Below are 14608 nucleotides of genomic sequence, written 5' to 3'. Positions count from 1 at the left end.
AATTTCCATGAAGAAACTATTGCATTTTTCATCTCATAAGAAAGTGTTTGCACCAGTCGCAACAGAATTTCCAAACATCCTATTGATGAAAGTTGTCTGGAAGACAAATAAGGAACATCAACTTACAGACAGTCAAACTTCTAGATCATAGTCATCTAATAATTTGAGCGCTTGCTGTGTCTTATTCAGTTTGATGTATGTCTATACGCCACAAATTAGTTCCTTGTTATTATTAGCAAATAATTGTGAAAACTTTTAACAATGAGAGGCTAGGAACTCACATGATTCTTTTGGACCAGAATCTCCGTGATATTGTTATATGATTTTACAACCCGGTATTTGCACAACCAGCAGCGCGCGCATAGGCTATCGTCCGGCGCTTGTTTTTCTGAGATTGGTGCGGGTGAACAGGCAAATTCTTCCGGCGGCATGAGCGTTGACTAGTGCGAATCTAAAGGCATGATTGAACGGAGGAGATAACATATGCGCGCGCATGCCATTTCGGTTTTGTTCATCCGTATGATTTTAAGCATTTTGAGTTGCTCTGCAGCACTTATGTCACTGGCTCACTGTGTTCTGTTCTGAATACAGAAAAGCAAAAAAAATGAATAGGTTGTCCACTGGCAGACAACCACTATGACCCGGCAACCTCGAAAGTAAAATCAATACTTCAATCTGTGGATGGCATGTGGTTTTGCTTTATAGACTGGACCACACTAACGTCCCCATGATCTGCAAATATCTTCAAAACTTTTCAACACAAAGTAAATATACCTACCCTCAGTAAGTTATTAGAAACATTATTCTTCCTCTGCATAGTATTACTACCAGCAGCTGAACAATTTACTGACTAAACAGTGATACTGCATATATAAGGCAAGCACAAGGGTTGCTCACATGCCTGTTTCTGACCAAATAATATGTATAATGGACAAGTTATACCATAACCCAGCAATCATATTAGCACAGGGTATGTTTCTACGCAAGGTTGCCAAAGCTATCAGCATGATTAGTTGATTACCAAAACAACGACCAATGAACCAAACCTTTGTCAATTGTACCAAGATTCCAGGGAAGATTCTAACCCCACAGGCAACAGCCCACCATCACCTCTGCTTTTTCCTCCCCATGTTTCTGCCCCATCACCAGTCACCACTCACCACCACTGCTTTCCATTCCACCACTATGATTTGCATTGGTATTTTTTCCTCTCACAAAACTCACCGCATTTCCATCTATAAATGAGCCCCTCTTCCAAGCCTCAATTCCCTTTTCTCCTCCTCCCCTCCTTCATCACTAAGGTTTCTCTCCTGCAGCCCTGTTGCATGCCATCTTCCTTGCTAGCAAGAATCTCTTGCCCTTGATCCCTGACCCTGAGCACTTCAATCACCTTCCTTGTGTTCTTGATTATAATTCCTAGCCTTGTTCTCGTGACCAGACCATCAATCCTTAGGCTTGAAAGATCATATTTCCATTGAAAGAAATTAAAGCTTCTTGGGGAGACTCTGCCAAAATTTTTACCTGCAGCTAAGCTCATACAGGAGACATTTGTTCCGGTGCATCTGCATCGTCAACTTGTTTGTTTCTGTAAAAAGCTTATTATTGTAACGTTTTGGCGAATTGATCGATGATAGACTAAAGAGAGGAAGGTCGTGTGGCTTGTTAGATGTCACAAATCCTCTCTGAGGTCAGCCACTCCAGATTTATGATCAACTCGACGCTCCGGCGAGGCACCCATCTTGTTCTCTCTTTCTCCGTTGTGTTCCTCTACTGGTTCTATGTGTTCTCAGTAAGATCCTAACCACTACCACAAAATCTCTTCTATTGATAGACCATTCAAATAGAAACATACTAGTATCATATCCTTGTACTGTCTACCTACTACACTGCTCCTTGGAAATTATAGCCTCTACATACAACTTAACTAGAGGAAGCTTCTAGTCTAGATATAACTTTGGGTACAGTGAGCATAGTGTCAAGGTCGTTTTCGGGGTCAGGTATTTAGGGTTACTCAACTCAAAGTATCTGTTGAGGATGACCCTGTCTGGTGGGACCATTTCAAGTGGGACCTATTCTGGGTCGAGTCATGGGACCCCCAGCTTTGGGTCAGAGGGTGGCATGGTGGACCTCCAGGCCCGGATGGAGCTCAAGCGGAAGAGAAGGATGGAATCAAACCGGGAGTCTGCAAAGCGGTCAAGGCAGCGGAAGCAACAACACCTCGACGACCTCAACTTACAGGTTCGTTCGTGTCCATCTCGCTCTTATATATACATACAAGTATGTTTCTACCAATTTGATTTCCATGCTTTAATTAGTCGGTATATGGATTGCGATGTCTTTAATTAATTTGCTCTGATATATAGGTTGCTTTTCCTTTTATGTATTGAAGCTTGCACTCATGTGCAGGTGAATTTGACACAAAGCAAAATCAGATGAAAAAGGAGACTTGAGCTTCAGGATCTGCTGAAGCAAGTAAACTCCAATAATGCACGGTGCCCCTTTCTCAGGGTCCACCCAACAAAATTTGCTTCAATGTAAGCAGTTGGAACATCCAACCAAAACAAGACATTACAACCTTTCACTATGCATCTTATCTTTTAATAAAGATAAAGAGGTGATATCGAACTAGCAAAGAACGATGCACAACGTGCCACTGTCAAAATCTTTCTCAAAAGTACGATCGAACAGCTCAAACTTTAATACCTTTCTTCCCAAATATTATCAATTTTCCACGAATTGAACTACTAGCTGGTTCTCATCAAAAAGAAGGAAAAGAAAAATCCCATACCATTTCGTTGGGTTTTTAGATCAATAGTAACGTAAATTGTACATGATATTATATTTCTGAACGTAAACTGAACTTATTATTAACCAACAATAATCACCAAATACTCCAGGCAAAAAGGACACAGCAGTCCCTGCGACACAGACTTCATGAATATCAGAAAACTTTCTATCAATCTTAGCCCTCGAAATCTAAAACAAAAACATTCAATTTGTCGATCGTATATATATCTTCCTCCTACGATTTTTTTGTTCTGCCAATCGACTGCGTTTATATCGGAATGTAATTGTCTTCTGTTTTTTTTCTAAAAAAACAGGTCGACAAGCTGAGGACAACGAAACAGCAACTCATGACAGCACTGAACATCACCACCCAGAACTACACGGCAGCAGAAGCTCAAAACTCGGTGCTGCGCACACAGATGATGGAGCTGGAGAGCAGACTCTGCGCGCTGCGCGAGATCATATGCTACATGAATGCAAACCATGTTGCTAATGCTGCAACAACAATGAATGCCCATCCAGCAACTATCATGAGCGGAGCTGCTAACTACAATACTTTTGGCACAAGCGCAACTGCATGGAACTCTGCCATGCAAATGGTCCAGCAGCCCATAGATCACTTGCTGTACCAGTGCTTCTAGGATCTAGCTAGAAGGAGGTCGAGGGCCAAGACCAACAAGGCATGCCTACGATATATTATATATTTCTCTGTCACAAGTCACAAGTAGTGTATGTCTTTTGATTTAATTTATAAAAGTTTGTGGACTTGCGGGCGAAAGCCAATAGTGTTTTTGCCTTTAATTTGCTCATGTGGTAAAGACATGTCAAGCCAGTGAGTGGCAACATGCAAACTTGTGTTTGGCATGTTATGCACTACCAGATTAGTGGAGTTGTTGTTGTGCCAAAAACACTCAGGGAAACATTGCAGGTACACGGAGATCGTCTTTCCGAGCACCCGCACATGGAATTCCTCCGTAGGAGGCCTTTAATTGGGAAAATTAAAATGCAGTAACGGCACGGATATTTTCCAATCATATTCGAAACCGAATTCGTTTAGAGGGATTTAGATCTGTCCGTATCCGAGTTCGAATATGCAACATCCGATACCGTACCCGTATCCGAATACTTAAATCGTATATTCATGATGTCGACATCTAATCCTATCTTATTCGACATAGTTGACATTATCCATATTCGAATCAGAATCCGACCAAAAATATGAAAATAAATATAGTATCGATGATATCCGTCCGTATCTGATCCATTTTCATCCCTAGGGTACACTGAGTGTACAAGGAAATGCACGGGAACCTAAGAATTCCTTGTGCTCAGCATATCCACTAGGGAAACAATTTAACACTAGGGAAACAAGATTTTAACGGAATTCAGATAACGATGAGGACTAATAACCCCGTGCGTACCCACGTACACATGACCACCAGGGATATATCGTGTTTAACCCTCGGGAACTCAAAGTGCTATATCTTTATATAACACTGTGTAGATGCCCAGGACAATTCAACAGATTTGTTTTTTGGGAGAAAAGAGTAGTATACTACATACTAAACATGCACTAATTATAACTCACAAATTAACAAACAGTGACAGAGAACAGGAAAATTCTAACCCATTCAAAAAATGCATAGGTAAAATCATAAGATACAACAGAACTCAACAACTTGTTCTAAGAACAGACTAGGACTGTCGTAACCAAGATAACGTAGCTAAAACGTCACGTTTGCAACATTGTGGGCGCGGATCGATCATCCGAAGACTTAACCATTATATATAATGCACCAAAACTAATAAGTTGCAATAAGCACCACAAAAGCGAAATAAAAATACGAGATCCAGCAGCAATTAATTAAGAGAGAAAATGGGGGAGAAGTGGTTAATCTGACCTTATGAATAGCAAATGCCCCTGGTGGTGAGAAGGGGAGGGTGCCGTATTAGGGTGGAGGCGACGGTGTTGGTGAACTGTGTGATTGGGGAGGCGGATTTGTAGTGTGGATTGTGGAGGAAGCAGAGAGGGAGGGCGTATCTGGGATGGCGAAGAAGGAGAGAAGCGTCGCAATGTGGGAAGGGCATCGTGGGAGCGGAAGCAGTCAGCGGTGGCGATGCGGCAGAAATTTCCCCCCCTTTTTTTTAATTCTCACAAATATGTTATGATAGTTTCATTTTGAAATATGGACCATGCCCTTGGCGCCATCGACAATGGTACCAAGATAATACTTATTAGCGCCAGCACTACTGGCGCTAAGGTAGTTGCTGATCTGGCACATCGAAGCTAACGTGGGATGGGGTTTGGCGCCACAAATCATGGCGCCAAGATCATGGTGTCAAACTTGATGCCACCCATCGTGGTGGCAAGCTCCCGTGACATAGCCTTTTTTCCTAATCTTCATTCTTTGTTGCCCATACGCCGTTCGCCTGCCCGCTCGCTGCATCTTGACCGCACGCACGCCCACTCACCGCATATGTGCCTGCCCACACGGCACCTTGGTCACCGCGGCGTCCCGACCACCCGACCAACCTGCCCTAGCCCCGCCCTATCCCGGGCAATCCCCTGCAGCCCTGGCCCTCGGCCGCCTCAGGGTATAATTAGTTAGATGTTTTTTAGTAGTTAATAATTGTTAGTTTAATGGTGTATTATTTCTTGATTTAGATAGTTGAACACTTATTTAGATAGTTAGATATATAGATAATTGAGTGAGTATGCTATAGAAACTAACTAGTTATGCAAACTATAAAAACTCTAATCGAAACCACATATTGCTAATCTAATGGCTAGAGGAAAAGGTGGGACAATTAAGCACTTAAACCCTCCCACCAATCCAATCTAATCCTTTTCTTAACAAAAACACCCCGAAGTCTATTACCATGGCTGTTAATTTGACGTCGTCTTCTCCTGGTTAGTTTGCGTGTCCCCGATCCTTCCTTTTCCTTTCGTGCCTGTCGGTCCATTCGTGGAGGACCATGCTTTTCCTTCCGTGGCTGTCAGTCTGTCCGTGGAGGACTTTGCCAAGCGACGCCGCAGGACTTCAGCAACAGATTGGCCCCCTTCTTGCCGAGCGACTACAGCAGGTCGCCACCGTCCAGCAGGTTACCAAGCGACTACAACATGTTGACATACTCTGGAATTCACACGTCACAATACGACAATAGAGCTAGCATGTCCAGAATACAAGTTCAGTTATACCATGTAAACTAACATCTTGTGAGGTAGCAAGTAAGAGGTTACATTCACTGAAAATATCATTCAACAACATTGTTTGGGCAATTGCGTGCATCATGATCCACAACTTGTTTATATTTTTGGCACTTCCGTTTATTTTTACCTTGACCTCCACTTCTAGACTTCTTCTCCTTGCCCTTTTTAATTCTTTTGCATCTCCTTTTTGATGTGATATTAGTTGGTCGATGTATATCGACTTCATTTGGAATTTATTACCCAAGAAGCTTCATATTCATCTTGTTTATCAACTCTCATTGTAGGCGTGATTTGTTGGAGGGGTTGTAGCAGGTTTGATAAACTAGAATATAAGAAGTCTATCCCTTGTTCTGAGGTCTTGGCCACCTGGATAAGATTTTCAAACTTATTGCGCGAGTTTGAAATCTTTTTTCGCATTGCCACCTCCATGGGATCCTTAGGCTTTTCATCTAGTAGGTTCCCTTCTTCATCAAAGAATAATTCCCTATAAAACAAAACAAAAAGGTTGTTAACCCATACAAAAGGAAACAAATCAGCCATGAATCATACAGTACATACCTTTTACATTTTGTCTCCCATCTCTTCATAATATTAATTGATGGTACCTCATTTTGCTTCTCAACTCAAAGAACTTGTATGATATGACGACATGGGATGCCATATGACTCGTATAATTTACAGGTGCACATACCAAATATGTTTGACTTGTTCATATGAACAACTCGATCTTTTCCAGTGAGGCTACTAATGGTGAAACATCTTATATCTTCACACTCTAAAATATCTTTAATAATGCAATGGTCTCTTGCAGCTACGAGTTGTTCTTGAAATTTACTAAAAACTTCATGTGTATATATCCCTCTACATTGCTCCTCCATGCCCCAAGGTGTCATCAATTTAGGTGTGCTATGAAGACTTGCATTGTCAGCTTTCAACTCCTCTTGACGCTGACACTCCAACGCTGTGTCAAACCTTAGCCATAATTCAACAAAGCTCAACTTTCTATGAATGAAACGACTAAAAAAAGAATTTGCACTCTCAGATCGTGATGTGGTCCGAAGCAATCTTGCTACAGGTATGTCCAAAAAGTATACTAGAATCCATGATTCTCGAATGGCAAACCTAGTGGAAAACCAATCATTTCCCATGAGATCATAATCAATTATGATAGAATTCCATTGTGTCATAAAATCATCTAAATTCTCAGTCCCCCAAACACACTTGTTTAGTCTTTCCCAAAAAATTTCATCATTTCTTACAGAGGGCCTAACCTTCTCAGGCACATTTTCCATGATATGCCACATGCAAAATCTGTGAGCTGTATTTGGTAGAATATGAGCAATAGCAGCCTTTGTGCTCGCATCTTCATCAATTGTGATTAAGTGAGGTGCTACACCACCCATGGCCTTAAGAAAGGTATTCAACAACCATACATATGACTCGATCTTTTCATTTGCTAAGAAAGCTGCCCCAAGGAAAACACTTTGCAAGTGATGATTGACTCCAGTAAATGGCACAAATTTCATGTTGTACTGGTTGGTGGTGTTTGTCGCATCAACCGAAATCACATCACCAAAAACACTATTGTTTCACCTGCATATAGCATCTGCCCAAAAAATATGAACAAGTCGTCCTTGTTCATCCACCATTAACTCATAAAAGAAGGCAGGATTTACTTCGTTCTTTCTTTCAAGCTGTGCCACAAACATTTGTGCATCCACATCCTTGATTTTTTTCTAAGATCACTGAAATAGTTTTGCACATCCCTCTTTGTGCACCCAACATTCTCAAACCCACCCTTGCTGACATGGAGAAGTCGATATATCTGTGAGGTGCCAATGCTAGCCTTATGACAATTGAACAAAGTACTCTTTGCTCTCTCACTAACATTACAGTTGGACCGTAGCAAATGCCTCTTGTCTAGTGACACAAAACCATGGCTGTGTGCCTCAACCATTGAATATATTCGATACTTCTTGTCACTACCAAGCTTCACAACAATATGTGTCGGACATCCACATCTAGTTTCCATAACATTTGTTGACTTATGTTTTTTCCAGATTCACCACTAACTATTTTTACATTCTCCTATCTGTACTCTTCCCTTGAACAACATTACCGTTTGAATAATATTTCATCATTTTCCTTCTTGTGCTGACCGACACGAACAGAGAAACCAACTTCGTGTGCATATGATTTGTAAATTGTTTCTACATCTGTGAGAGTATCAAAGATCATTCCAACTGTGGACTTCAAATGATCTTTGCAATTTGTGTCCTATACAAGTGTAAAATTGTATGAGTAACACAACATGCACACTAGTTGTTTGCAAAACAAATCACATGTTCTGTTCAACTTACCACTAAACTCGGAGACTGTTTCTCCTTAGGTGTGCTTGGCAGTTCAAGGTGACCTCCAACTCCAGTGTCAATCGTGTCGATCATGATGACAACATGATCATCGGCAACGACAGGATCAACGACAGTGCCCGCGGCGATCTCCATGACTGTAGCGAGGGTCTCCATGCCGGTCTCCAATGCTACAGGTCGCGCATGGGGCAGCTGCAGTGGTTGATGTGGGCCAGTGAGCGATGCCACTTCTCCTAGTCGTGCGCCGGGGCCATGGAGACCGTCTCCTTCTCCTGGTCGCATGCCGGGGCCAGCTGGGAGACCATCTCCTCGTGGTCGTGTGCTAGGGCCAGGGAGACCGGCTCCTTCTCCAGGTCGTGGATGGGAGCCAAGTCGTGCGGCGTCGCTGGTGATCATCCGATCCCCTTCATCAACGCCAGGTCCTCCATGGACGAATCGGCAGCCATGAAAGAAAAAGGAATCGTTAGCCATGGAAGAAAAGGAAGGGTCGCGGACGGAACGACCAGGAGAAGACAACGTCACGTTAACAGACCTCGAGGTGTTTTTGTTAAGAAAAGGATTAGATTGGATTGGTGGGAGGGTTGAAGTGCTTAATTGTCCCACCTTTTCCTCTAGCCATTAGATTAGCAATCTGTGGATTGGATTAGAGTTTTCATAGTTTGCATAACTAGTTAGTTTCCATAGCATACGCTCCCTAATTGAAACATCTTATATCTTCAGATTGGATTGGTGGCATTACACAGTTGTGTGTGACGAACCTCCTTGTCCATGGAGGGTTTGTGCAAGGCAGCAAAAGGTCAATGGGAAGTGGAAGATCATGAAAGTTGTCGGGCCACATATTTGTTCTTCACATGACATTGACACAAAGCATCCATAGTTGACATCTACATTAATTGCCAAGTGATTGTTGTTGATACTGCAGGGAGAGCCCAACATGAAAGTCGCTATCATTATAAGGATAGTTATGGATGCATTTGATGGTTATAAGATAACATATGGTAAAGCCTAGAGGGCTAAGCAGTGGGCATGGAAGATGATATATGGGGATTGGGAGGATGGGTATGAGCAGCTTCCAGTACTTCTCAATGCAAGGTGGTGAATCTAGGCATGCATTATGAGTACATCCCTAGACTAGACACATGAAAGGATGGGAGGCCCATATTCTTTCATGCTTTCTGGTGCTTCTCTCAGTGTGTAGAGGCCTTTAGGCACTATCGTCCAATATTTTCTATTGATGGCACATTCTTGATTCACAAATATAAGGGCACACTTCTAATAGCCATATCTGTTGATGCAAACAACATGTTGGTTCCTTTGGCATTTGCATTGGTTGAGAAGGAGAACAATGACACCTAGGTATGGTTCTTGAGGCTAGTTCAGATACATGTGGTTGGGCCTAGAAGGGAGGTTGGTGTAATATCTGATAGGCACCAGGGGATACTTAATGCCGTGAGAGAGGAGATTCTAGGCTATGCACCTTTGCACCATCGTTGGTATACTTGTCACCTTGCTAAGAATCTACTACAAAAGGATCATGTGAAGGATAACTTTGATCTTTTTAGGAGGTAGCTCGATAGCTTGAGGATAGGTATTTTTAGATAGTTTTGGAGAAGGTTAGAATTGCTTCAAATGCAGAAGGTAGACAGTGGCTCACGAGTCTTATGGTAGATTTAGAGAAGTGGACAAGAGCTCATGATGTTGGTGGATGGAGGTACGAGTTTCAATGTAGAAACACGGCTGAGTCCTTCAATAAGTTGCTGCTAGGGATAAGGGGAATGCCCATTAATGCTATCATGCAATTCACCTTCTACAAGCTAGTTGCATGGTTCAACCAAAGACATGTCCATGCATTGTAATTATAGAGTGAAGGAAAAATATGGCCTCTAAAACAGTTGGCTTTCCTAGATAAGGCAAAGCAAAGGGCTGCGACACATGAGGTTATGTGTATTCACCACCCTATAGGGAGATATGAGGTCAAGGATACCGGAGGGACAACATCAAATGGAGAGACTCGAGAGTCAAGGATTCATGTGGTTCTCCTCCAAGATTTCTCGTGCACTTGTGGTGCACCAAGGTAGTACCACTTCGTATGTTCCCATCTTGTGGCAGCAGCTAGGCATTGTAACTATGACATCATGGCATGGATACCTCCGAAGTTCAGTGTAGACACATTTGTGCAAACATGGAGTCCCCAATTTCATTCTTTCTGGGACCCTACAAAGTGGCCTCCATATGATGGTCCGAAGTATGTGGCAGATCTAGGTTACAAATGAAACAAATGTGGATCTGGAAAGAGGTCCAGGCATAAGATGGTTATGGATGAGATACCTAGAAGAACGAGGCGCGGAAGAGGCACGCCTTTTCTTACTGACCCCGAGCAGTATGAGTGTGGCAAGTGTGATATACTTGGCACATTTCATGCACCTGTTGTTGGCAGATTAGTGAGGTGTGTCTCATGGTTTTTTACATTGTTTCATACTTGTCAAAATGCTTTACTAATTACTTAAGCAAACCATTATATGTGAGCTCTATTTATACATTACGAACTTTAATGCACATTATTTGTTTTATGTAATTCTTACTTTGTGACTATTTTTAATTTGTAGGATGGCGCAATTCCACCTTCTGGACCAGGTGCATGAGGAGACGCATTGAGGGCATCTCTTCATGGAGGGGCAGGTAATAACCTATGAGTCTTGTTAAAAATCTTGCATTCAGAAGGTATTTTCTGTATATACATAGCCTGTGCTTGTGATGTTTTCATGTAGGACCTTCCGCCTCTTTGTCCTAGAGCCCATGATGGCTTCTAGGAAATATAGTATGATGATATGTACACAACCTTACATGAGTAGAGTGTTGGCATCTCTTACGCTGCACCCGCTAGGTTGTCATCCCTAACACGATGTAAGAAATGTGGTGGTACTTATAATCATGGCACTTATAAAATATGAAATAAAAGTTATCCGCAAGAGCAGAAATAAAATACTCCCATTGTAGCATTTCATCCAGGAATGTTCCAAGTATTGTTATTTATAATTTTACCACTAGGAACTTCTAGAAGGGGTCTAGAAGAGAAAATTGATATGTCTATAAGAATTACAACTACATACTCTAGATATGAATCAATTAACCACTTCTATCTAAATAGGGGTAAGGCAGATAATGGTGATAATAATGATAATAATGAAGATGAGATAATGATAGGGAATCTATAATTAGAGATGACTCGTAGCATCAAGTAGGTTATAGAATAAAGTGATATGGTTAGAGATTTTAATTCCTAAATTATATCCTATCTACTGAGTGTCATTTATAGCAAAATCAATCTTCCATCTAAACATAAGGAACATTACTTTAGGGAATTCAAGAACATAGCAATCCTTCCCCAAGTAACTGGGTTCTACTTATCCTAGATTTAGGGAGTGGACTACATAGGACTCAACAAAGCTGTCACCTTCATGATCTACCACATGGCCCAAAAAATAGGGTGCATTCGTAGGTAAATATAATCTAGACACCACGTCTACATTACCTCTACCACCTAATCCAATTCGAAGTTAAACTAAGCGCTCTATTACCATATATCTAAACTTATTATTAATCAAAACTATATCAAAGATAGAACTAGAATAAGCTAAGAAAAGAGTAAACAAGAACATAATAATATTGAAGTAGCACAAAGTCATCACTACAAGATATAATGATAAATATTACCAAATCTCCTGACGTCGATCCAGAATCCTGAGCCACGCTCAACTCTACTTGTATCTAACTAGATCTAACCCTAAACTTGAAGTGGAGCTCTAATCTTCTAATTGGAAACCCTAGCTTTTCTCTCTGGCCTTCTGAATGAGAGATCAACTAATGAGATATCTGATCATTGAAGCCTCAGGGGGGTCTACCCCTGCTTATATAGTCTTGTGGGATGAACCGCAGCCCTTGGATCACACCTACATGGAACAAGGGTCAAGATGCATCAAAGAGGTCAGTTGGAGGCCATCACACGAAGCGGAGCTCATTTCTAAGGGGGCCAGGTCGGCCGGCCTGGCATGTGGGGACGGTCGGCCCCACTTTTCCACCTCCGTGCTCCCATTTCGTTCTTGTGTCTTCTGGTGTCCTCTAGAACCTTCTCATCAATTCTTGTGCAATTCTGATGTGATTTGGTTCGGTTCGTTGGCTCCTACTCTTCTCGAGATTATTCTGTTTTTATCCCTAAAAATTCAGTAATCACCAAAGCTATGGAAATTGTCGTGTTAGTCCGTAAAACTCTTGTTTGGTATCATGAGTTGCTGCAATGCTTTCACACTCTTGTTTGGAAATTGTCATGTTAGTTCATAAACTCACAAATCACCAAAGCTGTGGAAACTCATGTTAAGGACCATCAACAACTTCCCGAAGCTTGCCTTTTGCTAGTCCCTTAGCAAACTATCGTGATGTATCAGGAGTTGCTGCAATGCTTTCACACTTTAAAGGTACACAAGTATTCAAAAAGGAATTCTTCTACCAAACAATCGATAAACTGTTCAATCTTCAAACTTACCCATGTTACCTTCAACTCTAGAGCTTATTTCTGTTACTTAGGTCTTGAGTAATTGAAAGACAGAACAGTGTAGTCAAGCACTATTTTGAACTCTTTGATCAACCTTCTTTCTAGAGTTTTGCAAAGTTTTCAAAATAAAGCTCAGAGATTCCTTTGTATGATCCTCTCAAGTCTCTCATTTATGGTATTCGTGGATTCCCTCTTCTCTCCCTATAACCAAGGCTTATGTGGAGCTAAAGGTAATTCAAGGATATAACATACTTACCTTGCATATATTACCTAGTCAAACTAGGATCCTTGGAGGGGAGACCATACCCTTAGATTAAGATGTGCATGTGTGGTTTCAAACGAATAATTATTGTAGAGAATATTTGTGAAGAGAAAGGGTGAAAGAATAATTCTACAGTGCTTCTTCACAATGGTAACCTCTCTCATTTCAAAAGTTTGAGGAACAGAGGCTTTCTTTTTCTTTCTTTCTCTTTCATATCTCTCTCTTTTTTAAACAAGAATAGCCCAGTTTCTGATGAAAAACTTTTTGAGAGGATAAATGATAAGTTGGAGCATTATTTTTGGGGACTTGGCTAGCAATCATGTAAAAACCTATGGGAAAAATATTTTTTGTGTCCACTCCCAGGGTAGGAGCAGAACATTTTTGAGTAGATCTAAATAGGTGAATATAGTGGTGCATACTTCTAGGATAGAAGTAGCAAAGGGTGCAAAGTGTAATCTTCTTGATCATGGGAGCATGATGAAACTCTCAACAAGGGTCTAACATGGGTTGACTAAACACAACACAAAACAAGTAGGTTATGAGTTGGTTTTCCTATTCTAGCAAATATATATATAAAGATGTGGCAAGAATTAAAGCTCTCATCACACAGGAACTCATCATGTTATAGTTTTATGTTTTCAAAATATAAATCTCTAGATTTCAAGTATCTCTTAGAATAAGATAATAATAGCTTAGACTTTATATATCATATCCACCAATTACTTAGACATAGATCAAGCAATTGCTACCCACAAGCTTTAGATTTAGAGTAAATTCTTAAATCAGAGCAGTTAGATGCAAAACTTAGGAGAATTCAAGGTTAAATTCTAGGTACTTTTAAAGTAATTCTGGCAGAGCAACTATTCATCATTTACATCATGGTTTCTACTTCAAGTTTCTTTTTGAGTTTTGATCTTTTTATTATAAACAAAATAAACACAATCTTTTTATTTGGTTTTATTATTTTTATTATCTAAATGGAAATGAAACAAACTATAATAATAAGATAACTACCAGGGTTTTATGGGATACCTGGTTCTCGTGTTACCTCCCGGAAGGTGATGCAGCAAGAACTTAAGATCTCCTATCTCAAGTTAGGAAAAAGAAACAACTTGGGGGCTCCTCCCTCAAGCTTGTTGTTGCTGGTGTCGTAGAAGTTGTTGATGAAGAGATGTTGAGAACTTCTTCCCAGAGGTGTTACTGAGGAGGCGTCCTATACAGATAGAACTGAGGAATGGCATAGAAGGCTTCCCAGTTCCGTTCATCTCTGGCCTCGTTCTACTGTATATTGTTCAAAGATTCACCAAACTTAGTGTTCCACTACTGTTATTCAGCAAGTGTTTGGCTGAAATTGGTTTGCTCTTTGGAGGTAGTATCCATTCAAAGATTCAAACGATCCAGTTGCCTCTCCACACTTGAGACAAAGTGAG

The 14608-nt window shown here is 41.0% G+C and overlaps 1 protein-coding gene across 1 annotated transcript; it reads left to right on the top strand.

Moving 5' to 3' along the window:
• LOC8069893 (bZIP transcription factor 11) lies at nt 1238-3588 on the top strand. Its single transcript, XM_002445357.2, has 2 exons — nt 1238-2238; nt 3102-3588. The coding sequence occupies exons 1-2, from the start codon at nt 2035-2037 to the stop codon at nt 3426-3428; spliced, it is 531 nt and encodes a 176-aa protein (XP_002445402.1). The 5' UTR covers nt 1238-2034; the 3' UTR covers nt 3429-3588.

This window comes from Sorghum bicolor, chromosome 7 (assembly GCF_000003195.3).
Source record: "Sorghum bicolor cultivar BTx623 chromosome 7, Sorghum_bicolor_NCBIv3, whole genome shotgun sequence".
In the NCBI taxonomy this organism is placed as follows: domain Eukaryota; kingdom Viridiplantae; phylum Streptophyta; class Magnoliopsida; order Poales; family Poaceae; genus Sorghum; species Sorghum bicolor.
The sequence above is the reverse complement of the archived record's forward strand: the minus strand, read 5'-3'. Positions and strand labels throughout refer to the sequence as shown.

Bases quoted from the DNA above. Each gene is read 5' to 3' on its own strand.
- LOC8069893 (XM_002445357.2), top strand. From the start codon at position 2,035: ATGACCCTGTCTGGTGGGACCATTTCAAGTGGGACCTATTCTGGGTCG. The intron at 2,239-3,101 runs GTTCGTTCGTGT...CTAAAAAAACAG, and splicing joins TCGACGACCTCAACTTACAG to GTCGACAAGCTGAGGACAAC.